Below are 26709 nucleotides of genomic sequence, written 5' to 3'. Positions count from 1 at the left end.
GGGGCTGTTTTTCAATGTTTGGCCTAAGCCTCTTAGTTCCAGTATCACATTCTAGAGAATTATGTGCTCCAACTTTGGGGAAGATCTTGAGCCAGGCCCTATCGTCCCAAATCAGTGCCCAACTTCTCTAATGCTCTTGTGGTTAAACGGGTGAGGATCCCCACAGACATGTTTCACAAACTAGCGGAAAGAGTGGAGGCTGTTATAGCAGCAAAGGGGGAACCAACTCCATATTAATGTCCATGGTTTTGGAATGAGATATTCAACAAGCGCGAATGGATGTGATCTTCGGGTACCCACATACTTTTGGCCATGTAGTGTAGGTGATGAAAACTAACAACGATTCCAGCCAATAATTATATAGCAAAGTCAATAAAATAAGCAAGGTAGAAATTTAAACTTTATTTCATCTAGATGTGCACTTGACTGCACAATCTTCCTGCATCAATGTGAAAGAAGTCTCAAATCACTACTCTGCTCTGTTCGACTACTCTGCTCCAACTATTAAACCCCAGGCTGTGGCTTTCTGATGCCTCTATTCCCCTCCTCACATGATGTCACTGCTCCTGTCACATGCAACCCTGTCCTCATTAACACATCACTCGTCTCCTGATATATTCTGTGCTGCTGGAGGACCCTGCTCCTTCCACTATATAATTCTCAGTCTGTGGCTTCCTCCTGCCTCCATTCCCCTCCTCACATCATGCCACTGACCCTGTCACATGCAGCCCTGTCCTCACTAACACATCACTCATCTCCTGATATACTCTGTGCTGCTGGGGGACCCTGCTCCTTCCACTATATAATTCTCAGTCTGTGGCTTCCTCCTGCCTCCATTCCCCTCCTCACATCATGCCACTGCCCCTGTCACATGCAGCCCTGTGCGCACTAACATGATCACATGACTTGACAGGTCACCGCCTCCCACAAGACCAGCTCATCCCCTGGTGCTTTGACCTTTCCTATTATCTGATTGGCTATAGGTTGTTCTGTTCCCGCCTACTTTAAAATGGAGGACATCCCTGACAAACAAGAGATGAAAATTAAATAAATTAAGTATTTCTCGAGAAACGCGCCTTACAAATGCAGCAACATTTTAAATTTGATGCAAAATAAAAGTTGTAACCAGGAATGACACATATACTTAAAGTTAATCTCAATGACAAAGTCAAAGAAACTTCCAATTTTAATCCCTGCTGTTTTACCATTAAGTGGAACATTGAATGGACAGATGCCAATTGTAATACACTGCTGGTCATCACTCTGTAACGCTGCAGTTGTATTTTTACAGTCCAGCTGTTTTTTTTTACATTTAAAACAGTTGTCATTGAAGTCGCAGTATATGCAAATGCTGGTTTTTCTCCCCTGACACACTATGTGGCCTTAGATAACATGCACGGGTTTAACATACTTTTGCAGGACCTTCCGTCACTTGTCAAGCTGAATCCGGTTTTGCAACGACATGTCCTTATTTTGTAGCTGGATGCAAGTAGACAGATGTGGGTACACCCCCCTGGTCTGCCATCTGGGTTTATTTCACATGCGTGGCTCTTAACTGCAACAAATCACGGCAAACATCATACACAAATTGCTTTTTAAAATAAACATTTACTTTAGCATGCGAAAATCACTGACAACAAAATTGATCTTATTTTACCAATGACTGCTTTAATTGTTTGTCATGAATTAAACATATTCATTTAAATCAGCACATTTAAGCTCTTTAATAGGATTCCCTGACTGTTTTATTGATAGAAAACTAGTCTGGTGCATCTTTAAATTCTAAACTTTTTCCATTTCATTGTCTAGCAACTGTGGCGCTTACCTGTCGGCTGCGTACGTTTGTGGTAAATCTTTAGGCCGCGGGCGTTTTCCAGCGTCAGTAAGGATTGGACGTCCGTGTTATTGAATCGGTTAATCTTTAGGATGTTGGAGTTGTCCAGGTTGGTTGCATACAAATAATTTTCAAATAATGATAAACTGTATACTTGACTAACCTAAAAAAATAAAAAAATAAAATAGATCATAAAAAATATTCTGAGATTGAATTACTTCATGTTCATTTAGCTGGACTTAGCTGATGCCTGGGGGTGGATTTACTAAAATTTCTAGAAGGGAAAAGTGGAGGTGTTGCCCATAGTAACCAATCAGACTCTAGCTATCACTTATCAAGGACATTCTAGAATCTGATTGGTTGCTAAGGACAACACCCACACACATTTCCTTTTTTATAAGCTTAAGGAAATCTACCCCTTAGTATAGTTACTCGGTGAATGATCCCCTAAAAAAATATGCCTTGCAATTATTTTAGTCCTAAAATCACACATTTAGGAGCAGATTCCATTAGCCACGAGAACATCGCAGCTGTGCACTTTTAATGTAACTACGGTAGAAATATCCGCTCATTTTTCCTCCCACCTCTATGGGGCGTGAGAAAAACCGTGAAGTGTCTCCGGAATGTTGGCGAGACACTTTGCAGGCAATTGAATCCCCCCCCCTATAATACATTATACTATAAGAAAAATGTATTTAAAAAAAAAAAAAAAATTGCCTTCAGTCAATTAATATTCAGATTAAAACCTATAAAAAAATATTTCTTATTTGGATAATTGCTAATGAACAAGTTTCTTGGGTGCAAGATTCACAAAACAAACAGACATTTATCTAATTTTCAAGAGGAAATTAGAAGCTCTCTTAATGCCAGAAGCCTTGTTGGTATTTGTACAACAGTATTCTCATAAATATCTAAGAAGCAAATAATGTAACACTTCTGCCCACATGAAACAGATGCTAATTGCTATCCTCATTTTGTGTGAAGCACAGGACTGGCAGGCTTCGCGATTTAGCTTTTGGAAGAGGTAGTAATAGGTTTTTAATTTCATGGACATCCCTTAGGTTAAGACAATCACACAGAGATTTCAGAATGATTACATTCTTTTTATACAAGTAAAACCCCTAAGCCCATCCTTTTAAGTACACTTGTATGTACTTATTAGAGTTAAGACTTGGATTTGCTGTACAAAAAGAGACTAATTATTCAGCTTGCAGATTTTTATAACTATTTTGAGATCGGTTTACCTTCACTTTGTTTTTATTTTCTACTTTTACGTTGAATCTGTTGATACAATCATTAAATTATACATATACAGTGCTGTTTGCATGGCCTTGTCAATGTCATTTCCCTGTACCTCATAGAGAAAAACCTTTAAACATGGCATCCTGGGGGTACTTCAGGTTGACAAATTCTGCCCTGCATTAAATTTAGAAAACACAGCCCAAGTGTTGCACCCAATATGTTCATGTTTATTATCTAGCCGTTGTCCAACTTAGTTTGCTTGGATAAATGGACAACTGCACAGACAAACTAGCAAAAGGAGAAGACAAGATCATAGAAAGTTGTGAACATTAGGTTAAAATGATTTCTCGGCTGCCCGGTATACATTGCTGCCCGCTAGTTGTGTCTTGTAGGTTTCAGGCCAGGACTGGATATCTGGCAAATGAGATTACGCATTAAATACACATGTGGCCCACAGCTGGTGAACTTACATAATAAAAACTGATTGATCCAGCTCAATCCTTCACTTACGAAAGAATTACAACCAGTATTAAAAATTACTTTTTAGGTAGGCTTCACTAAGAAAAAATAAAACACAAAGGTCCATGTACATTATGTGCAGCGTTTTTCAAATCTGACTGGCTCCATTGAAGGCTACAATGGTCCAGTGTTGCACTTCATGCTAGAAATAGCAGAAGGGCATTGACAACACCCATGGGTGTTTGAAGAATAGTCGTCTTGGAGAGAGTGGCGTACAAATGGAGTGTAGAGACCTTTGGGGAGACAGGTCAGATCAAGGTAATGGCACACTATAGTAAATAAAACATAATATTTTATGGTATTTTATCGCTGCCCAAAAGATTGTTTAGTAGATGTGTTGTAATGGATGCAAAATCCTAAAAATTATTTTTAGGACTTTTAGGGATATTTAGTAGACTTCAATAATGCCTTTGGTTTCCAGCCCTTAAAGACCCCAGTCTATTTGGAAATAGCAGGTTTTACGCTATTAGGGTAAAACGCCCAACTTTTACCATATAAAATTGAACAAAATTCAAATTGACAAATGATCTTAATAGAAACATTTTTTTTTCTTAAATGTATTATTTTATTAGGATGCTCCAATGTATTTGGTTAGTTTTTTTTATATAACTTGCAGGTGTCATTATTGTTGTTGTATATGAATTAGTTTAGCCAGTGACCAAAATGTAGTTTGTTAAGAGGAAAATGATCAAAGCAAAACAGTAAATGCCTGATTCAGAGTTGGATGGTAAAGAGAGAATGTGTATATTTCAAATTACATGCAGAGCAGTATGCATCTCGAGATGCATTCACCTCAGCATCAGCAGCGTGGCTTAGTGGTTAACACTTCTGCTTTACAGCACTGGATTCATGAGTTCAATTCCCAGCCAGGGCTTTAAGTGTGGAGTTTGTATATTCTCCCTGTGTTTGTGTGGGTTTCCTCTGGGCAGGTTAATTAGCTGTTTACAAAATTAACACTAGTGTGTGTTAGGAAATTTAGACTATAAACTCCAATGTGGCAGGGACTGGTACAATAAATAATCATCAGTAAGGTGTGCCTGGTCCTGCCCTATAGCTGGTACAAACCAAACACTTCCTAACAGGCATATATGTGTTTCTGCAGCCGTATTTGCTTTAACAAGTTTTTAGTCTATGCAGCCCCTCCCACCTCTCCAGGCGCAAGATGGTATAAGTGCCAGAAACATTCATATCTGCACTTTCTGGGCATGGGTACAGTGGTTGAGTGCAAGATACGGGCAGCACGGTGGCTCAGTGGTTAGCACTTCTGCCTCACAGCACTGGGGTCATGAGTTCAACTCCCGACCATGGCCTTATCTGTGTGGAGTTTGTATGTTCTCCCCGTATTTGCGTGGATTTCCTCCGGGTGCTCCGGTTTCCTCCAACACCAAAAAGTTAATGGTAGGTTAATTGGCTGCTATCAAATTGACCCTATTCTCTCTCTGTATGTGTGTGTGTGTGTGTGTGTGTGTGTGTGTGTGTGTGTATGTTAAGGAATTTAGACTGTAAGCTCCAATGGGACAGAGACTGATGTGAGCGAGTTCTCTGTACAGCGCTGCGGGATCAGTGGCGCTATATAAATAACTGATGATGATGATGATGATACACTACACAAACTTTAGTACATCCCAATCTGATCAGTTTTAATATCATGAAAATCTATGTAAGTTTATCTAATGAAATAAGTTAATAAATATAGTAATATATTTCATTTCACACACTTTTATCTGATTAATCGTTGATCTTTGCCAAACACATACAGTATCAACTTACCTCCTTATTGTGTAATATTATATGCCTGTTTCCTCCTTCATAATTAGCCACTTCGATGGAGTCCAAGTAGACATCTGCCCAGTAGACCAGTCGATTGACAAGGTCCAACGTCAGAGCAGTTGGCTGCTCAATCTTAGAGAGAACTATTCTCGTCCTGTTGACTCCATCTAAGTCGCATCGCTCAACCTTAGCTACATTCCCGTAATCCGTAAAGAACAGCTTCCTGTTGGAATAGATTCATATTTGTGATATTGTGGGATGAACCAACACACCTACATTAAAGTGCACAAGTAAAATGCATTAGTTAATTTCTTTCACTCTGATAAATTCATATTCATGTTACTTAAAAGCCCACAAATTTTCTGGCTCCATGGTGTATGGGTTCACATTAAGGATCAGAAAAGCTGATTCAAGTAAATTATGCATTTAAACCATAAGGCATCAGATAAAAAACAATGTTTAGCAAATCATCTTATTATTGGTTGAGAGATATAACTTGAAACAAAACGGGTAAAAGATCTCTTTCAAACAATACTTCATTATATAAACGTATTAATATACTAGAAATGTATGACAATAAAACATACTCTGTCTTATCTACCATGATCTTATACATGTACAGTGCAATTGAGTGCGTCCTATCTGTAAACCCCAATTATAGTATTTCAACCAGTACAGCGTACATTTATAGAGGAATATAGACAAGAAAAGACATGTCTTATTCACTGCAAGAGGTATTTATTCATATTCCGTATGCAAAAGTGATACGACAGTAAGTAATCCTGTTCTGATTATATGGAGAGTTAAGAAAAATAGATACTAGCACTTTTTTCCGTTGGTGCACTACTGGTCCCAGGAAGCCTTGTTATGCCTAAAGTAGAACTACAAGTGCCAGCGTACCTATGGCTGTCAGAGTATGCTACCCTTGAAGAACTACAAGCAACCAGCATGGGAAAAAAACCTCTGTATGCCTAGAACATGCTACTTGTAGTCAGTTTACACTCAATATTGACTGTTTGGAGAAGTGCCTTTTCTCTAACATGGCAGCCTGCTGCAGAGGGGTGAGAAAGCATGGTACACATGTATGTAGCATACCTTCCTACTCTCCCGGAATTTCCAGGAGGCTCCCGAATTTCGGGGAGTCTTCCTGTACTCCGGGAGAATAGGCAACCTCCCTGTGGAGGTGGGGTTTAATGATGTGATTGCAACATTAAGGCCCGGGCACGCCATACAATGCTGTGAACGTAGGCATTTCATGGCAGGGGGCGGGGCCATGTATGGTCACATGACCCCTTAAAAAATATTTAAAAGTAAGATAGTATGATATGTAGTGATGTATAAACAGTCAGTTATATCATGTATATTAAGCAGCTCTGTAATACACAGCCTCTGCTATATATTAATGTCAAATAGTGTCTAACTGAAGTTTCCTGATCTTGTTCTGTGCAGTGAGATATCCCTGGTTGAACTGCAGAGTGTAGGCACCTACATATACTCGTCAATAACCTTTAATTTGAATGATAAATGGGCTAATCACCTGTCCGGTCTTCACTGTGTTGTGTTGCCCATATGCACATTACATATTATTACAGAGTGCTGTTAAAATGAATAGCGTTATGCTCGCATGAAACAAAGACGATTGATTGTTCTCAACCTTTAGTACTTAAGAGGTTTTGCAGAGCGGTGCATTAGCAGTGCTTAAACTAGCAAAACCTCGGCTCTCCCATATCTAAAAGAACAATATTGTTGTTCTTAGCAGATTATATAATCTGTAAATGGCCTCCTAGGATTCCAAACTTCACACATTGCTATAGACGCTACAATGCAATCTAAAAACACTACAAGGGATCCGGGAAAGTAAATCTCAGCCTCTAAAAATAATTCTCCTGTTTGTAAAACATACTGTATTTTACAGTGCACGGCGGAAATATAACCCATTTATACTATGACAGTGACAGTCACAGTAGGAATGTATTTCAATGTATAGGGTCTCTTTCATTAGAAAAAAGACAATTGATCTGAACAATTATTATTATTATTATTTATTAACATAGCACCACAAATTCCGCAGCGCTGTACAGAGAATATATGTTAGTCACATCAATCCCTGCCCATTGGAGCTTACAGTCTAAATTCCCTAACACCCACACTAGGGTTAGTCTGAACTCATGAACCCAGCGCTGTGAGGGAGAAATTATAACCACTGAGCCACAATCATTATTATCAAACTCTGAGAAAACATATTTTACTCTTTACAATTGAATTAAGCATAACTTTATTTATATACCGGATGCAAAAGGGGTGTGGATTAAAAAAGTGGGTGGTGCTTTACCTAAATTTGCCTGCTTGTGGGTGGAGTTTGAGCAGAACTGGGGCGTGTGGCTTATTTTGTCCTGATTTCATGATTTTGGGAGATATGATGCTGTAGGAAAATTAACTTCAGCTCCAACCCATCCTCACCCCAACACCCATACAGTTTTACTTAATGGTGGAACCAGGGGACTAATATGTGAGGCATCACTTCACCCTGTGAGCCACAGACATATAAAATACTTGGATTTCAAAGGACTACTGTTGGTCTTTATCACTGAAGGATCTCTGCCCACATGCAAGATGGTGGCCGTCTAATCTTCTGCACACCCTATAGCAGTGAGGGGCAATAGCTGGAGCATAGTGCCTCCTTCCTTCTCTTCCCTTGGGTACGCCGCGTGACATCTCTGCACTGTGCATTGGAGGTCACATGATACAGAAGTCACCTGCCCTGACCGGGGGTGCCTCTGGTGGCCCCTGGGCCATCCGTTGCCCAATGCTGCCCCATAGCTTCCTCAGCACACTGACAGACTGATGTCTATTTGATGTTGATCCCTTCGGACCATTATCTGTACTGTGGGGGTGGGTTATTCAGGAATTGTGGAGTGCTAGACATAACAACCCCCCTGTTCTGACACTTAACAAATAAAACTTAACCGTAAAATAAAATGAAAAAAAAAAATATTGGGATTCTTCTCTTTAATAGAATCCGCTCATTAAAACTATACATTGTGTGGAATACTCTAACGAGGTTCATTCTCTATTAGGTAAAGAAAAGTTTGTTTTTGTTTTCTTTCAAGAAATAAGTTTTGCAAAGCCTTTTCTTTTTAAACAAACAGGGTCCGCATGTGGCCATCTTAGATGTAAGCTAAATACATATTATGTTCTTGAATATTTCACAAATTCTACTCTGATGAAGTTAAACGGTGTGGCAGAATAATGCAATTATTGCAGAATAATGATGGCTGCAATTTTAAATGGCTGAAAAATAATGATGGATGGCTTGCTATAAGTGACTGTTTTCAATTCTTTCCCGACCGTAACAAAACAACCTTGATGCATATTATTTAAATGTGCTGATATCCTCATTCCCTTCATAATTGCAGAGTATATTTCTTTCACATCTGAAATAAAATGATTAAAGCTTTGTAAAGTAATCCTGCAAACTGCTTTCCTCAACGGTTATCACATCCATCCTCGCTTAAGTTGGCACTCCGTCTAAATATAACGCCATACACTTCAAGTTAAGCTCTGTAATCAGCTTGAGACCATTTTTAATTTTTTTAAAAAACCCTAATCATTGTAGCGAGTGTTTGTTCTTTTAAACCACAAGTACAAAAAGTGTGTTTGTGTTTTTGGTTTTTTTTAAAGAAATATATTTGTATTCTGGCTCATTAAAATAAAAGTTCTACCACTTGGTATTCAAAGACAGGAAAAGTCTTCTCCACATAAGTTGGGATCTATCAATCACTCTAAAAATGTGGTTTTCAGCTAAAAAAAAAAAAACGCCAATCAGCTCGGATAAAAAGAGCCATTTCAGGTTGTGTTATAAAACTCGTCAATTAGTTACACATAAGTCGCTGAGGACTTCAATCCTCTGTGCACAGTCTCAAATTAACATACTCATGACAATTTCATCCAGCACTCAATGCTAATTTATTCACATATCCTGCTTTATTTAAATTGACCATGAATGGCTCTCATTCACCTTGATATAAGTACTAAGATCGGAATTATGTGGAAGACATGGAGAAAGAGGAAAGGCTTCATGAATTACTCAATGGGGCTAAAATAAAGGCATTATTTCTGCCAAAAATAGGCTGATATTTCCATTGATATCATCCTGATATGCAGTCACCTAATCAAAACCTTCCGTCCGGCCTGCAAACCAGGTTGTTTAGTTAAAAGAAAAAAAAAAAAAAATAACTGCATCGCTGATAAATTAAACCTAAGTCCCCAGTAGAATTTTCAAACCGCATTAAACCCAATAGAAGCTGATTTATATTAACCATTTCCCGCCAGCACTGCAGTGTAGTGAATCCACCGGGCCCTACGGTAATCTAGAACTCATTTGTAAGGCTGAGCTGATAACAATATGTCTGCTGTATGTCAAATAGTTTATAGATTGCAGGTATCTGGGGCGCGCTGAGAAAACTTTAAGTGTTATGTTAATTCAATATGCGGTACAGAGAAATCCCCAAACTGCGAATCGGCATGGATAAGTGGAGGGTTGATGTGCAGTGATTAATCTTGAGCTAAGAACGTGGAATATTAACTATCCCACGCCTGGTGAAGTTAGGCCAATCTGTAATGTTTGCCCCTTATGTATGATTACTTATTCAAACTCATTAAGGACAGATTATTTCTGTTTACAGTATCTGAACAATTATAAGATATTGCAGCATCATAATGACTTAAAAAAAATTGCAGAGGTGCCGAAAACCAGTCCTCAGAAGCTACCAACAGATCATGTTTTCAGGATTTCTGCCTATAGAAACAGGTGGGATCAGTTCTGATCAGAAAAATAGATTAACTCAGCTGTGCATGATTAAACAAATCCTGAAAACATGGACTGTTGGTTGCCCTGGAGGACTGACTTTGGGCACCTCTGCAGTAGAGAGTTCAGAATGAGCCAATGCATTTTGCTATATATTAAGTTACACGTTTGTACAGTGAGTTTGTCAGTGAACTCAAGTCTCCAAAGCATGAAATTATATCCGTCTTTAAATAAGTTGGACGTCTGACATTTCTGCATTGCACGTTACAATCTTCCAGTGTCGATGTGATAGAAGCCTCACATCATTGCTCTGTGCTGTTAATTAGATGCTCGGATTGGCTACATGTAGCCCTTTCTGCTTTAAACTTTCTTCCATATGAACATGCAGGGGTTGGCTGAGCAGTGGCATACATGGGGTTAACTGTGGCCTCGGTTGTATAACATTTATATGTACAAATAATAATAATAATAATAATAATAATAATAATAATAATAATAATATTATTAAATGATGTAACAGTAATTTGCACTGGCTAGTAGGAGATGATTTTTACCTTGAAATATCAATACTGGTTCTGAAATCTCCATCCCAGTCTATATTATTTGTATATTAGATATTGCATCTTGCAATTAACTTTTCTGCCTAAATTTAAAGTGGCAATGATCCTCTTCCTTTCTAAACTATAATACCTGATATCAAATTCCGCCCACTCATTTATGAACGAATACGGTAACCAACTTTTGCATACAAGGTCCACGACACCTCCCTAGTAGGTAAGAGAATCTATGAGCTACATGTGTGTATATGACAAGTAAACCAATAAACATCTCAAAAGAAAACAAAGAGTCAAATACTGATCAGTACCAGTACATTTTACATATATATAACATAACTACGTCATAGACACAAGCAGGGCATATATGGATCTAGCCCTGGTATATTCTACAAACAGAGGCTCTCAAACCGCACTTCTTCAATGTTGCCCTTATTCATTTATTCCTTATTTATTAACTGTTATTCATTTAGTACCTACATATTACATATCGCTTTACAGAGAATATCCCTGTTGCAGTGGAGCTTGCAATCTACATTCTCAGCCAAATGAACACACAAACACGCTTGGGTAAATTTTGTCGGAAGCCACTTCACCTAGCAGTATGTCTTTGGAGATGGAGGAAACCCATTAAACTCGGGGAGAGCATTCAAACTCCAAACAACTAGGGCACTGATTGGAATCAAAATTATGACCGCAGCTCCGTGAAGCAACAATGCTAACCACTGTGCCACTCCTTTGGAGTTTTCTAGTTTTAGAAATTAAAATATGCTAACATGGTAATTGTAGGACATCACCCCTCTTTTATGAATGCATTACTAAGTTTGGGTTCAGTAGGCTGACATTCATTTGCCTTTCTCTTAATAGCTTTATTTCCACCTCCCAGAGCCCTCCTGTCAATCTTATGGCACAATCCTGCCACAGTACAATAGCTTGGGTTGTGGCCTAGTGACAGAGGGTGAAATATGATGTCATCCAAAGACTTTACCTTAGTCTAAAGAACCAATAATAGGCATCATCAATGCTGGGGAGCATGAAGGCATCTGCCCTCCGGGCTGGTCCCATAGTGGACTAACTTGTGCTGAGTCACTGGCCCATCTGCATTTTTTTCCTTTAAAATATGCTACTGAGTCGAGTCTTGCCCCCGGGCTAAAAATTGCCAGCCCAAGAAAACCAAATTAAGAACAGATATTGAGAATTGCATTCAGGTTACTAAACAAGAAAAGTAGGTTATTGTTTTTTGAAAAGAGGAACATTGGTCTAAATAAGAAGTTCCTGGGAGAAATCCGAAAATGCTGAGATTTATGAGAAAATTAGGGACAGTAGGTAACAAACAGCATAATATATAGGTCATTTTTTTTTTTAATAATAATAGATCACAAAATGTACTGGTATACTTCAAATACAAGCTGGATGCTAAAGATTGATTGTAAAGTAATACTGGCGCACACAGATGGAATTTGCTGAAATGTATTGTGAGTGTTTCATAATAGAATTATGAGTTCTTTAATTGTCTGAATTCACGTGCAGTCTCTTTGGACCTGAGTCATTAAGACACGTATCTGGCTGTTTTGTGCGCATTGTCCGCAAAATCACTCTACATATGTTCAGAACCGGGCGTTACGGAACAGAACGCAACCAGGACCAAGTCAGCTTTGAGCGCAAACGACACTTGCTACGGCCTATGATTTAGGGTAGTGAGTAAAGTGAGAAATAGGTGGATGCATGTAGGGAATATACAGTAAGGGCGTTGCCATGCAGCCACGTCCAAGCTAGACGCGGGCGGACACAGCTGGTTTTCTGCTGTATCTCTTTCTCCAACTAGAGGTCTAGTCTAAGGCGAGGTACACACTGGAGCTGGGTGGGGTACGTTATAATTACACTGAATAATCTGACAACACTTACCCCGACATGAAGACTCCAAAGGGTCCTTTCCGACCAGGATCGATAACGACTGCTGTGGGAAGCGACTGCAACCAATCCCGATGACTGAAGAATCCGCTGCGACTTGATGACATCACTCACATTCGCAACGCTGTTATCGCTGCTGTTAAGGGGGTAATGTAAGTATGCGCCCATGGACAATCTACTTTACAAAGCGTTGTATATTGTCCATGGGCGCATACTTACATTACCCCCTTAACAGCAGCGATAACAGCCCCGCGGATGTAAGTAACGTCATCAAGTTGCAGCGGATTCCTCAATCATCAGGATTGGCTGCAGTCGCTTCCCACAGCAGTCGTCATCACTGATCGTCAGGAAGGAGCCCTTCGGAGTCATCATGTCGGGGTAAGTGTTGTCGATGTAGTCAGCATCGATATGCTGTCTACTACCGCTGGAGCTTTCTCGTTCAATCATCGTGCAAAACAGCCGACATACGACTGTTCGTTCTGATGTCGGCTTAGTGTGTATAAATACACAATGGCTGAAAGTCGCTCTAAAGTGTCGATTTCCGATTCATTTGGTTGGTCGTACCGTTTAATAATCTCGCTCCAATCACCTTACGATCATGTAGTGTGTATAAATTTCCGATCGATCCACGATTAACTGCCGATAGTTTGAGCTGCGACTGCTTTGGGGGCATGTGTGTATGTAAATTTCTGATGCCTGTACGTCTCCCACGTGGTGGGTGTCCACACATCAGTCAATTGGTAATTAGGTGCTTATAAGGGTAAAGAAATAGTAGCTGTTTACTGCATTGATGTGTATAGCATGTCAGCTTGTTTAATTATACCCCTTTGTCAGGACCGTCTACAAGAAAAGCGCATAGCTTTGTTTTCTATATATGTGTATTGCATATGTCTGCCTCTATAATTATGCCCCTTAATCACTCTAGTAAAGAATAAAGACACATATGTTTTAAATACAAAAGATGTGTTTTAGATTTGTCTGCCTGCCTAATTATACAACTACTATGTACTATGTATTGTATATGACTGCTAGCATGTTTATACACCTGTGTACATGGTAATGTATCTTGCATGTGTTTTGTAACCCTGTATGTACATATTTAACATGTTTTATACTTGTGCCTTTATTTACTTGTTAATACATACATGAAAAAGATGTGTTTCCTTCTCCTTTTAACAGTATTTGGGTGGTTCTTAATGAACATGCTTGGCCCATTATTTAAATTTGCTGGAGATATCGCTACATGGACCACATATGTGGTTTCAGTGTGACCGAAATTCAAATCTTGTAACACGACAATATGGATGTTAAAAGTCGCTGCCCGGCCATTTGGTCTTTTGTTAATCGTTTAAAACGTGTCTAGTGTGTACGTACTAATCGCCCGAGCAATCGGACCTTCAGTCGTTAGTAAAATCGTTGTAGGAACAGGTCGGTTGGAAAATTCTTCAGTGTGTACATAGCCTAAATCCTCTAGTGTCCTATACATGCTATAACATGTGTTTGCAATAAGGATCAACTGTAAAAATGTCTGTTATGTACAGTAGACATAAAGTACACCCTAATAAATGTTTTTCTAGAGGGAAAAAAAACTTTTTCTAAAACAAAACTGTCATAAATGACTATAATATTGACATATAACAATAACTGAATATATATTTTTGTTCTGTGCACTCTTTTGCGAGTTTATATTCCACATAGATATTGTACGTATACTGCAGTGTCTGGTCTAGTACAGCAGAGTACATCTACACCCATAGTCATCACCACACTTATCTTGAGATACGCTCCTTGTTGACTTCAGGAGTACGCAGAGTAGGTTTCACGACGCACTTAGTATATGTGCCTTAATGACTCATTATGTATAGATTGCAGATTATGTAACTTTCCGCCTCAATAAAACTTATTTCTAACAATACACAGTCTATTTCTGTTTTACCAAGATGACTTGAAATTAAGAAAGTAAAGTATTGTAGTTTTGCTCAACATTTCTGCTGACTGGGAAACTGGAGCAACACCAATGTTAGAAAACCAACTGTATTTATCAAAGAAACAAAATCCCGTTGCTTTTAATTGGATTTTTTTCTCTTTTTGATAAATCTGTTGCTGTATTGGCAATCACTACTTTTACTTCATACAAGCTGAGGTGTTGTGATAAATACAACTTCAATTACTACGGTACAGCAGCTCAGGATACGTTTACTTTGATAAGATGGTTTGAACTCTGCATGATAATGAGCTTAATGTGTTTTAAGAACATTAGTTCTAGCATGAGCTTTAATATTAACTAATTGAACTAATTATTATTATTCAAGGTAAGGTCCACTCAGGGCGGGTGAAAGCACTGTGGGTGCCCTAGACGCCCCCTTGGAGACAGCGTCCACACCCCATGCTGCTTATCTTAGCAGATGGGTAGGCGCTGTCTCCAGTTTGGGAGAGTAGCGTTGGGCAGAGACATCACAGCCCTTTGTACCTCTCCCACTGTAGCCCAGATTTATCGACCTGCCACAGATGATGAGGAACAGGTGGCATGGATAAAGGGGCAGTACCAGGCTGTAAACAAAGCCCCCCTCACCTCACAAGCAGTCCCCCCCACTTACTAACATTGCACCCCGACTGCTTACCATAGCAGACAGGGGGTGAGGGCGGCATCTCCTCCTGGAACTGGAAGTGTGGCATTTGGCTGTAACATCATAACCAAGCGCCACACTCCCTGCCCATCACTGACATGGAGGATCAGCAGCCAATAGATTAACATGTAAGGAACTGCTGGCTGCTTCTCCTTCATATCAGCAGCCAGGGCTCCATGTGGGGGCTACTCAGGGGGACTTACAAACACTGGATTAGTGACATTATAACCCTCATGCAATGTTTTAGGTGCCCCCTAACCATTGGCTTGGTTTGCCTAATGGTAGCAGCGGCCGTAAGTTGAACTCTGCTCACAGCAAGATAATGTATTCAGAATAACCACCCAACAAGTCTAGAAAAGGTAGACACCAGGGATAAAGGTGCATTATTCCAGGCTGTAGGGAAACTATTCCTGGGGGTAAATGTATCAAGCTGAGATTTTCCGACAGGTTTGAAAAGTGGAGATGTTGCCTATAGCAACCAATCAGATTCTAGCTGTCATTTTGTAGAATGTACTAAATAAATGATAACTAGAATCTGATTGGTTGCTATAGGCAACACCTACACTTTTCGAACCTGCCGGTAACTCTCAGCTTGATAAATTTACCCCCTGGAGTAAATACAACCCTCACCCAGCCCTGTCTGTACCCCAACCCCACATGCCTGGATTTCAAGACAAATCAACCCAGCAGCATTTCGGCAAACCAAACACTTTTGCCACCAATAGTGAGAATAGAGAGATGTGGTATAAATATTTATATTATTAACCCACCCATTGCATGATCACAGATCTTGTTACTGTTTTTATATTTTGTGTCTGTGCATTTTGTAAGTTTATAGAAAGTAATTTATAATACACATTAGAAATAATAATTGTAAATTAATTATTTAGATTATATATATATATATATATATATATATATATATATATATATATATATATATATATATTATATTTTAGATTTGTGTTTTTCTAGTCGGACAATGAGACAAAGAAATAAAATAAAACCTTTTGCTTTGTTTTATTTTTTGATTTACAGTCATAGAGCTGATTCAAATAAGCAAATAGTGATAAACATGCACCACATCTAGACCTTAATATTAATGCTCTGGAGACTCTGAACCTCTCACTCACTGTTAGCAATGTACTCTATGTTCTTAGCTGAGCAGTCTCCCGTTAATAGTAGAGTGCGTCCATTCATGTACGCCGGGTCCAGTACTTCTGTCTTACTATTGTGAAGGAAATAAAAGACTACAGTCGAAGAGATAAAGCAATTTTAACTTTTTTTTAAACTTGTAATTATTTCCTTACATCCTCTACTAAAAGTATCAATTTTAATTCACTTTTCTTGATTTTCCTGTTCAAAAGTGCTTTATCCTCTCAACCTTTACATTTCTTACTAAGACTCCCTGTTGAGTTAACTGTGTGTCGCACAGTCTTAAATTGGCAAGAACACCAGATCCCAAGTGAGGTGAGTAGACAGAGAATGGAGCCAGAGGATGGAAAATCAAGACAGGAGCAGCAGAGCAGGAAGAGCAGAAGTGAGAGTCAGCAGAGCCGGAAGAGCAGAAGTGAGAGTCAGAAGAGCCGGAAGAGCAGAAGTGAGAGTCATCAGAGCAGGAAGAGCAGAAGTCAGAGTCAGAAGAGCCGGAAGAGCAGAAGTGAGAGTCAGCAGAGCCGGAAGAGCAGAAGTGAGAGTCAGCAGAGCCAGAAGAGCAGAAGTGAGAGTCAGCAGAGACAGAAGAACAGAAGTGAGAGTCATCAGAGACAGAAGAACAGAAGTGAGAGTCATCAGAGCAGGAAGAGCAGAAGTCAGAGTCAGAAGAGCCGGAAGAGAAGAAGTGAGAGTCAGCAGAGCAGGTAGAGCAGAAGTGAGAGTCAGCAGAGCAGGAAGAGCAGAAGTGAGAGTCAGCAGAGCAGAAGCGAGAGTCAGCAGAGCAGGAAGAGCAGAAGCGGGAGTCAGCAGAGCAGGAAGAGCAGAAGTGAGAGTCAGCAGAGCAGAAGCGAGAGTCGGCAGAGAAGGAAGAGCAGAAGCGAGAGTCAGCAGAGCAGGAAGAGCAGATGCGAGAGTCAGCAGAGCAGGAAGAGCAGAAGCTAGAGTCAGCAGAGCAGGAAGAGCAGAAGTGAGAGTCAGCAGAGCCGGAAGAGCAGAAGTGAGAGTCATCAGAGCAGGAAGAGCAGAAGTGAGAGTCATCAGAGCAGGAAGAGTAGAAGTGAGAGTCAGCAGAGCAGGAAGGACAGAAGTGAGAATCAGCAGTGTCAGAAGAGTAGAAGTGAAAGTCAGCAGAGCAGGAAGAGCAGAAATTAGATTATGCAGAACAGCAAGCACAGGAAGGTAGCGTAGACAGTGCAAAAAGAACATAACGACAGAGTAGACAGAGCAGGAAGGGCATAAATAGAGAGTCATTATAGCTGGAAGAGTAGAAATGAGTGAGAGCTGAATTAATATACTGGGCCTGATTCGTGTGAATGCAACTTGCGGTGGAAAAGAGTATAGAGAACCAGAGTTCATTTCCACCCCTATACAAATGCAAGTGGATCTCGATATGCGTTTTAATTTGAAACTGGGTGTCAGTACGCTCCGCCTAAACATTACGCGCTGTATGTAAACAGACACAACACAGTGCAGGATACGTACAAACATGTGTGCAGTATATTGTCACATCAGAACGAATGCAAAAATATTATAGAAAATAAATGAACAACTAATAATACTATAATCATTTATACAATTATGTGTTTTAAAACAAAATTTGTTTTTTTTTTCAAATCAGGATTTTCTTGAAGTGTACTGTACATACGATGCCTTTTATAGTCTCTCTTTCCTGCATACACATTCCTTACTATCTAGCGGCACGGATACATGTAGTTTATAAAGACGATGTTGTGCCAGTCATCAATTGACACTTACCCCTGCCCTGTAGCTGGTGCAAATGATTCGGCTGAAACCAAGGGTACTTATGACAAACCTAGGTTTTTAACCAACCACACCTGCATCAGAACGCCCTCCGTACCCCCTTACTGTACATTGACTACCTTTAAATCAATGGCCAGGGAACAGGAGTAAATTACCCCAAATGGGGTAAAAATGAAATTCCTGGGGGTAATGCTGCCGATTCACATTCTGTCAGTTGGATTGTAGACCCCTTTAAATGTGAAATTGCTGTTGTACCAGAAGAGCCTCAAGGGTTGGCAGAGGCACTTCTTGAGCTTCGATGCAATAATGAAGCACGTATTGCATTTGAAAACAAAGCAGATCTGTCATATTTGTGGATGTCAACAGCTGCAAAGACATTCAAAATTGCACATCAGGAGGCAGTCAAAAAGTTGCTGCCTTTTGCAACAACCTACCTTTCCGAACAAGGATTTTCCACTCTAACGCACATAAAAACAAAGCAGAGAAATAGATTGGACGCTTAAGACTGTATCCAAATTGCTCTGACATCAAAATGCCCCAATATTGATGCTCTCGTATCAAAAATGAAGCAACATCATTTCTCCAAAACCTGAAGTTTTGAAGTTGAAGCTTTCAAAGAAATTTTGAACAGATTCAATAAAATTTTGAATTCCAATAATTAGTAATATATGATTTCCTTCCTTTCAAATCAAGGGGGGTAACGTTGGCGTATCTAAATATATTTGGGGGTAAAAGGTAAAAAAAAAAGTTCCCTGACCCCTGCTTTAAATCTTTGGCAGTTCTAAGTGTCATTTGCGCTCGGACACAAATTGCATGCAATTCAGTTCATTGGCGCAAGTTCTGTTTCAGAGCATGGACAGAGCAAGTTCACACAAGATTTGCCACGCAAACCAACTTACATCCGAACATGAATCAGACCCACTGGGCTCCCAACACTTAAATTTGGTTTATTCCAATTATAGTTTTAACATAATAAGAGCCTGCAGAAAGCTCTATTCACATGAGAACAAAATAAGAAATGCGACCTATACTGAATGTATTTAATGAATCCTACCAATAAAACTTTGACTGTGTCTATAAAATAATACATTTGGGTTTTAATCAGTAAGAACACAAGCATACTTATTTTGTTCTTCTAAAAAGTTTTGTTCCTTTAGAAATTGTACAAGCAAAGCAATAATTAAACACAAATAAAACTAAAAAAAGCAGACAGCCTATAAAATTGCTCTGCTCTTGAAAAGTCCCCAAAGTAACTTATTAAAACACAATATTAATAACTAGTTTACATAATTTGAACAAACTTATCGTGAATCCATATTTCATGTCATGTTAATCTATAATGATATTCCTTTTCCACTAACCAAACTCTATTGTCAGAAATGATTCTCACCTTGGTATTTTATTACCGATGACCTATGCGAGATTAAATGTCAGCATGCAATGGCATTTTGAGGCTTGTCTCATCAATCTCATACAATAATGCTACGATAAACACAATTAGAAAGCATCAAGTGGGATTTGCATAAAAAAGATATTTTTTAGGCACTACAATTAAAGTGTATCTGTTGTCTCTACATAGTGAAGGCAACCATTTTGTAGGTGTGGCCAAAATTCATGGCGATGAAAATATTGGGAGGTGTTGTTAAAACATCCGCTGGAATATAATACACAGACTCAGATATAGTGAGGACAGGGCTGCATGTGACAGGGGCAGTGACATGATGTGAGGAGGAGAATGGAGGCAGCAGGAAGTCACAGACAGAGTTATATAGTGGAAGGGGCAGGGTCTACCAGCAGCACAGAGTATATCAGGAGATGAGTGACGTGTTGTGAGGACAGGGCTGCATGTAACAGGGGCAGTGACATGATGTGAGGAGGGGAATGGAGGCAACAGGAAGCCACAGACTGAGAGTTTTATAGTGGATAGAGCAGTGTCCCCCAGCAGCACAGAATATTTCAGGAGATTAGTAATGTGTTAATGAGGACAGGGATGCATGTGACAGGGGCATGATGTAAGGAGGAGATGGAGGCAACAGAGAGCCAAAGACTGAGAGTTATATAGTGGAAGGAGCAGGGTCCCCCAGCAGCACAGAGTATATAAGGAGATGAGTGATGTGTTAGTGAGGACAGGGCTGCATGTCACAGGAGCAGTAACATGATGTGAGGAGGGGGATGGAGGCAGCAGGAAGCCACACACTTAAAGTTATATAGTGAAGGGAGCAGGGTACCCCAGCAGCACAGAATATATCAGATTAGTAATGTGTTAATGAGAACAGGATTGCATGTGACAGGGGCATGACGTAAGGAGGAGATGGAGGCAACAGGGAACCAGAGACTGAGAGCTAAATAATGGAAACAGCATAGTCCATCCACAGCATCGAGCAGTGAAGTGAGGCACCTATCACACAGGTGCAGCAACACTTCTCTATGAATCAGAGACCATATATCAAAACCCATTATATAAATAGGCTGCCATTTGTAATGTATTAATTCAACTGTCCATAACAGCTGAATAGAACCAGTTCACTCATTCAGCTCAGCAGCCTTGTCTTATGAAAATCATAAAAAAAACTTTTCTTCTAAGTGATTATGGAAGATGCACAGAAATATATTTTAGCAGTTATCATTACCATGGTTTACAGAACAGCTAAACTCTCTGCTTCCGATAACTATGAAATCCCTGTTAATTCTAACCTTAAGGAATTGTGACTACAAAGCAGACAGAGCACACACACATTTACTTCCACTGAACGGCTCCTATTTCCTGTGACAATTTGTTGCTGAATTCCCTGGTATAGCTGTGAGTGTAATTAGTTTCTGGCGGACAGAACACACCTGCTGTGCGCACCTATTGTAACTGCAGAATTTGTGGAGCACGTTTTATAATTTAGGTAAATTTCACGGATGCAGAAAAATTATTTTTAGCCGCAGTCCAAATGCACAAGATTGTCTGTCTGCTAACTTTTGATATCTGAAGCTACCCAATTTTTTTCACACTTTAAGCTGGAGGCAGCTAATCTGGACGAGGACTGCAGTGGACATTAATAAATAATATATTCAAACTTGTACATTTATTCATTGTTACAGCTATCTATGTCAACAACAAAATAAAAAAAATCTTAAAAGCAGCAGAAATGGTAAACTACATTTGACAGGAATCAATTGAAATTGATCAGTCTGTAAAGTAGAATGCCATAGTTTATATAGCTTTCTCCTTTTTTACATAAGTAGCCAGAAGATCAACGGAGGGCAAGAGGTGGGCTGCGAACCCCTTGCTGACTTCTGTGTCACATGACCCTGACCTCCGAAGCACAGTGCAGGGAGGTCACATGGTATACCTGGAGGAGGAGGAGGGAGTGCACAGTGCAGGTAGGTCACATGGTATACCTGGAGGAGGAGGAGGGAGTGCACAGTGCAGGGAGGTCACATGGTATACCTGGAGGAGGAGGGAGTGCACAGTGCAGGGAGGTCACATGGTATACCTGGAGGAGGAGGAGGGAGTGCACAGTGCAGGGAGGTCACATGGTATACCTGGAGGAGGAGGGAGTGCACAGTGCAGGGAGGTCACATGGTATACCTGGAGGAGGAGGTGGGAGTGCACAGTGCAGGGAGGTCACATGGTATACCTGGAGGAGGAGGAGGGAGTACACAGTGCAGGGAGGTCACATTGTATACCTGGAGGAGGAGGGAGTGCACAGTGCAGGGAGGTCACATGGTATACCTGGAGGAGGAGGGAGTGCACTGTGCTCTCCCTCCTTCCTCTGTGTATCCTCTTTGAAGGCTGGAGGGACGTGCATGTGGTTCCTCCAGCTATTTTACATTGCCCCCTCAGTGATGTAGAGCTCTCAGGAAATATAGAACATTACCATTTTCCAAAAACCTCTTTATATATATATTTTTTAAATCTATTTTGCAGAAGATATAATTGTTAATTACATTCATTTTGCTTTAAATATGTGAATTTTTGTGTAAAATACGCAGGTGCACCAAAAATGTGTATTCATACACCTCTATGTGTATTTTGTCGCATCTTACACTTGTGACTACTTGCGCCTGGAGAGGCAGAATGGGGAAGGAAGCTGCGTCAAGCATGGGCTGAGCACAGTAAAAGTCTGTTCACGTAATTTGCGCCTGAAGTAGACCTGGACGCATGCACAAACACTGCTATCAGGAGGTGTTTCTCTTGTTGGCGCTGGAGGGCTGGTGCAACAAGATGATGATGATGATGATGACGATGAAACCAATGATTAGCAGCACTAGCTACCCGCTTCTCATTGACTAGGTGCATATTGATCCCTACAGCTCAGTACAATTAGCGTTACTGCTGTATTATAGAAGTCGCGCTCATCTGTTCGCATTACTTAATTTGACATTCTCTTTGGACTACTGCAGGAAAGAATATTCCCAATGGAATTTTAATTTGTAAAACAACAGATGTTTGTATTAATTTAGTTTGTATTTGTATTTTCTGTTTGTGCTAGTAACAAATTATATTTTATGCAGCACATGCTACTTTCATATTTACTAATAACAGTGTAAGTACACTATTCTCTCTTGTGTATATGAAACATTATTACATTATGATTTTGTTTACAATTTGGGTAATGTCAAAGTTGAATTTACTGCTAACATTGTCAACCCACAACTCTATTCTCTCTGTATGCTATCGTGGGGCGTAAGTATACACACGTGTTACTCCTGACTTAAACCTGGCACATATACTGGCGATGTACAGCTGAGATGAAATATTGCATCCAACTGAAGCTTTGCACGTAAAGGCGCTATTTCTATGCATGTATCTTTTCTTGTTTGCGTTGGGGGCAAAAGTACATCCAAGGTTTTTCTTGTTAGCATATGTTTTTTTGGAAGCAATACATAAAAATGACATACATGTTTATTTGCAACCAGTCTTTCACAGTCTATTAAAGGTTAGCTTAGTATGTGCATTTGCTAACACTATGGCACAGTGGTTAGCATTGTCTGATGTTTTGCAGGAATGGAGATTTGAATTTGATTCCAACCAATGCTTTATTGGTTAATTGGTTTCAGATTAAATGATCCCTGGTATATGTTATATATTGAAAAAATATGTCCTTTTCCAGCATCGCCAAACTCCTTTTCCATTTGACCACCAAATATTGGAACAGTCGTAACAATCCCAATTATATTAGTAGGTATGGTGAGCACCATGGCAGGAACTGATGTATCGCAATACATTTCTCTTATTGCACAACACTGCGGAACGCGTTGTAACTATTTAAATAAAGAATCATAACAAAAATGGAATTATTTATTTTGTGATGTCGTCATGAAAAATTGCATATTAAGACAGACATGCTGGCAAATTACATTTATATCACAATTCTTATACCTTATGGTCTCACAGAGGATCTTTGTCCTTTTTATATCTAGTCAAGTTGTGAGTAACATTTCTTCCTTCTAACCGCATTTTGCCATAAAAATATCCAATTGTATTTTATGGTTGTTGAGGATTCTTTAGTTGTTCCCATAGTTATAGCATAGAGTTCGCGAAATTTGGCAAACACTCTGACAAGGTTTTGTTGACACTACAATATAAGTTTAAATACCTCTTTTTTTCAAAGTCGCACATTACCGGATGGCTGAACGGACAGGTACCTCTTAGCTGATTGGAGCAATATTTAAACATTATAAACTCTTGTTCAGCACAACTTGAAACAGTGCGAAGTGCGACCCACAATCCAAGAATATAATTTGGATAATGGCATTGGTCCAGGGGGTCAGATATTCGCTCTGAGAAGTATAATGTCTGGTTGATCCACTTCTCCTCTTTATCTGACTGTGAGCCAGGCAGCATTATATATATATATATATATATATATATATATATATATATATACACACACACACAGTCAGAAAGCAGTTAATCATATATATCAAATTGATCTGTGATAAATAGATACAATTAATCTCTTGCCACTACTATTTATGTTTAATGGCATTAAAAGCCTTATATAGATATATGGCCCATTGACCGACGAATGGGGTTCACACGACGCCTACTTATTTCAAAAGTATCATGACAGCAGCAGATATATGTAGAACATGTCATGGCTACTGTCAATTACATTTCCGTCACGTTAGGTAATTGCATTATTGGCTTTTCCCAGCCTTGAGTAGAGATAAATGGCAAACAAGTTCAGACAGATACGTATTTTATGTAAGTATTATGTAACTGACTACTAGTAAAACTGGGGAAAATCATGACAGCTGCCGTCTAAAATGCGTCATGGTATAAAAACTTTTCTGATGGTTACAAGATGAGATTTCATATTGCAATTTGTATTTTAGGGTGGCCATGCAAGTCTGTGTCATCTGGGACATTCATTGCTGAGCACTGCAAAACGCGTTGGGTTTTGTACTGGTACTCCTGGATGTTCCCTCTAGCGCACATTAAGGTGCACGCCTAGGTGTGCGAAGAGGCACAAAAATTCCCAGACACTCAGCACTTACATCTTTTCATTAAATAAAACTTTCTGTTTTTCCACCTTAAATATGGCTTGGTTTAACCATGGCGGGACTGCCTTTATTACATGTGGTAATTGTTTAACTGTTTATTAACCGGAAATGTGTCCTCTTTCGAAGTGTACTGAGCAAAGGAGCAAAACTTAGGACAAAGTTGCCTACTCTACAGGAATGTTTGGAAGACTGTGGAATTTTGGATAGTTCTCCTGGATCCTGCCCACAGGGGGGCCTAATGATGCAATTTGCAGCAAACGGTGTAATTTTGTCCCTCCCCCCCCCCCCCTACAGCACAATGGTGCAAACGTGGAATTTAACCGGGAACTTGACACTTGATCTTAGTTTTAAAGTGGACTGAAGTCCTATTGTAGAGTATAAATGACCATTCTCCCCCCTGCACTGAAAGGAGCATTGGGTTCTGCTTTGCTCCAAAAAAGACAGAGGCATCACTGCATCTACTCTGTACTTTAATAGGAACATTCTCAATCCCCAAACCCCCAGCCTCTCTGCCTGTGCAGATCTGCTCTACAACAAACGCTGCCATCATGTTCCGTAAATCTATCCGCCTCTTCGGAATTCTGGGTGCTCTACCACAAACCGAGGTCCAAAACAGCAGTGGCGCTGAAGACGTTTTGCTCTTCAGTATTTTTATGAACTAATCCCCAGAAATGTGAGCTGAGATGAAAATCATTCTGTTCCATCCAGAAATAGCTCTCAGCGGATCTAGAAGCCAACTTAAGTGATATATAAAAAGAACATTCATTCAACTATCTACTCTGCTTTTTCACGCTGATTTGAAAGGATTTCAGCTTTTGCAGCCTACTAATAATAGAAAACAGATGATGAATTAGAAGATATCATTATCAACTCTCTGGATTCCAGTTTGAATTCCCTGTGAAGTCTATGTAGAACAGATTAAACTTCTGTGGGGAACAAGGTTCATGGGAAGGTCATTTCAAGGCATTAACAAATGACTGCATATTTAATTAACACAGCTCAATTACTAATTAATACTGTATCTTAATGGATCTAGAAATAATATAATTCACCTACATTAGCTCTTAAATACTGCTCAGGAACAGAATGGAGGTAATTGCTCCGTGCTGACATAAAACTACGGTCCCCAGAGTACCTCGGGGCCAGTAGGGTTTTAGACAGTTCTGTCTCATAACAAGTTCATTAATGGCCTCCATTCCTCCATAAATGTGTTGTACCTAGTAGCAATCTATCATTCAATCAATCAATCAGGTTCTAGCCGTTATTATTGAAGTTTCATCTAAAAAAAATGAAAACAATCGCCTGATTGCAACTTTTGCACAAATTTTATTAAATAAGCCCCGTTAGCAGGGGAGGGCTGACAGATATTGCCCAGAATACCTCTACCCGTTACTCTACATCGGTGGTAATCGTTTTTTTCAATTACCACTATACTGACATGTTTAACCTCTACAAATAAATTCCGAAAGCATGAAAATCCGATGTGAAAATAGACAGACTTACCTTCAACTCGACACTGGACATCTCCGATGAAAGCCTCATGCTGACAGCAAGTGATTCCGATTCAACAAGTGTTCGCCACTGCACGCTGACTTCATGGCGATGTCTGTCGACACAAATTTAAAGCGGCAATGTCGGGTTAAGTGTTTAAGCATTTAACCTCAGGGGTCCCACATTGCCGTTTTAAATTTCGATTCACAGACGTCGCGGTGACGTCACCCTGCACTGCCGAACACTTGTTGAATCGGAATCACTTGCTGTCAGCAAAGTGCTTTCATCGGAGATGTCCAGCGTCGGGTTGAAGGTAAGTCTGTCTATTTTCACATCGGATTTACATAATTTCAGAATTTATTTGTATTGGGTTAAACATTTCGGAATAATGCTAATAGTTAAAGCGTACCCAACCCCTCTACATATGTGCTAAAATACATAACATATAAAAAACAGACAATATTAGGAAAGAACCTTGAACACCTTGAACCGATCTTGGAAGTAATTCAACTATAACATATTTCTGTATGTTGAATAAAA

At 39.7% G+C, this 26709-nt stretch overlaps 1 protein-coding gene across 1 annotated transcript in view; it reads right to left on the bottom strand.

Annotated features, from left to right (window-relative positions):
- LRP1B (LDL receptor related protein 1B) overlaps positions 1–26709 on the bottom strand; it is a 728477-nt gene that overhangs the window by 511329 nt on the left and 190439 nt on the right. Inside the window, exons 7-9 of the mRNA XM_075181401.1 lie at positions 5366–5588; positions 1826–1997; positions 1412–1555 (exon numbers count right to left, since the gene is read on the bottom strand). Of these exons, the coding sequence (XP_075037502.1) occupies positions 1412–1555; positions 1826–1997; positions 5366–5588 (539 nt within the window). The remainder of the gene's footprint in view (positions 1–1411; positions 1556–1825; positions 1998–5365; positions 5589–26709) is intronic.

This window comes from Mixophyes fleayi, chromosome 7, assembly GCF_038048845.1.
Source record: "Mixophyes fleayi isolate aMixFle1 chromosome 7, aMixFle1.hap1, whole genome shotgun sequence".
Taxonomy (NCBI): Eukaryota; Metazoa; Chordata; class Amphibia; order Anura; family Limnodynastidae; genus Mixophyes; species Mixophyes fleayi.
Note: the sequence above shows the minus strand (reverse complement) of the source record. Positions and strands in the feature narration are given on the sequence as shown.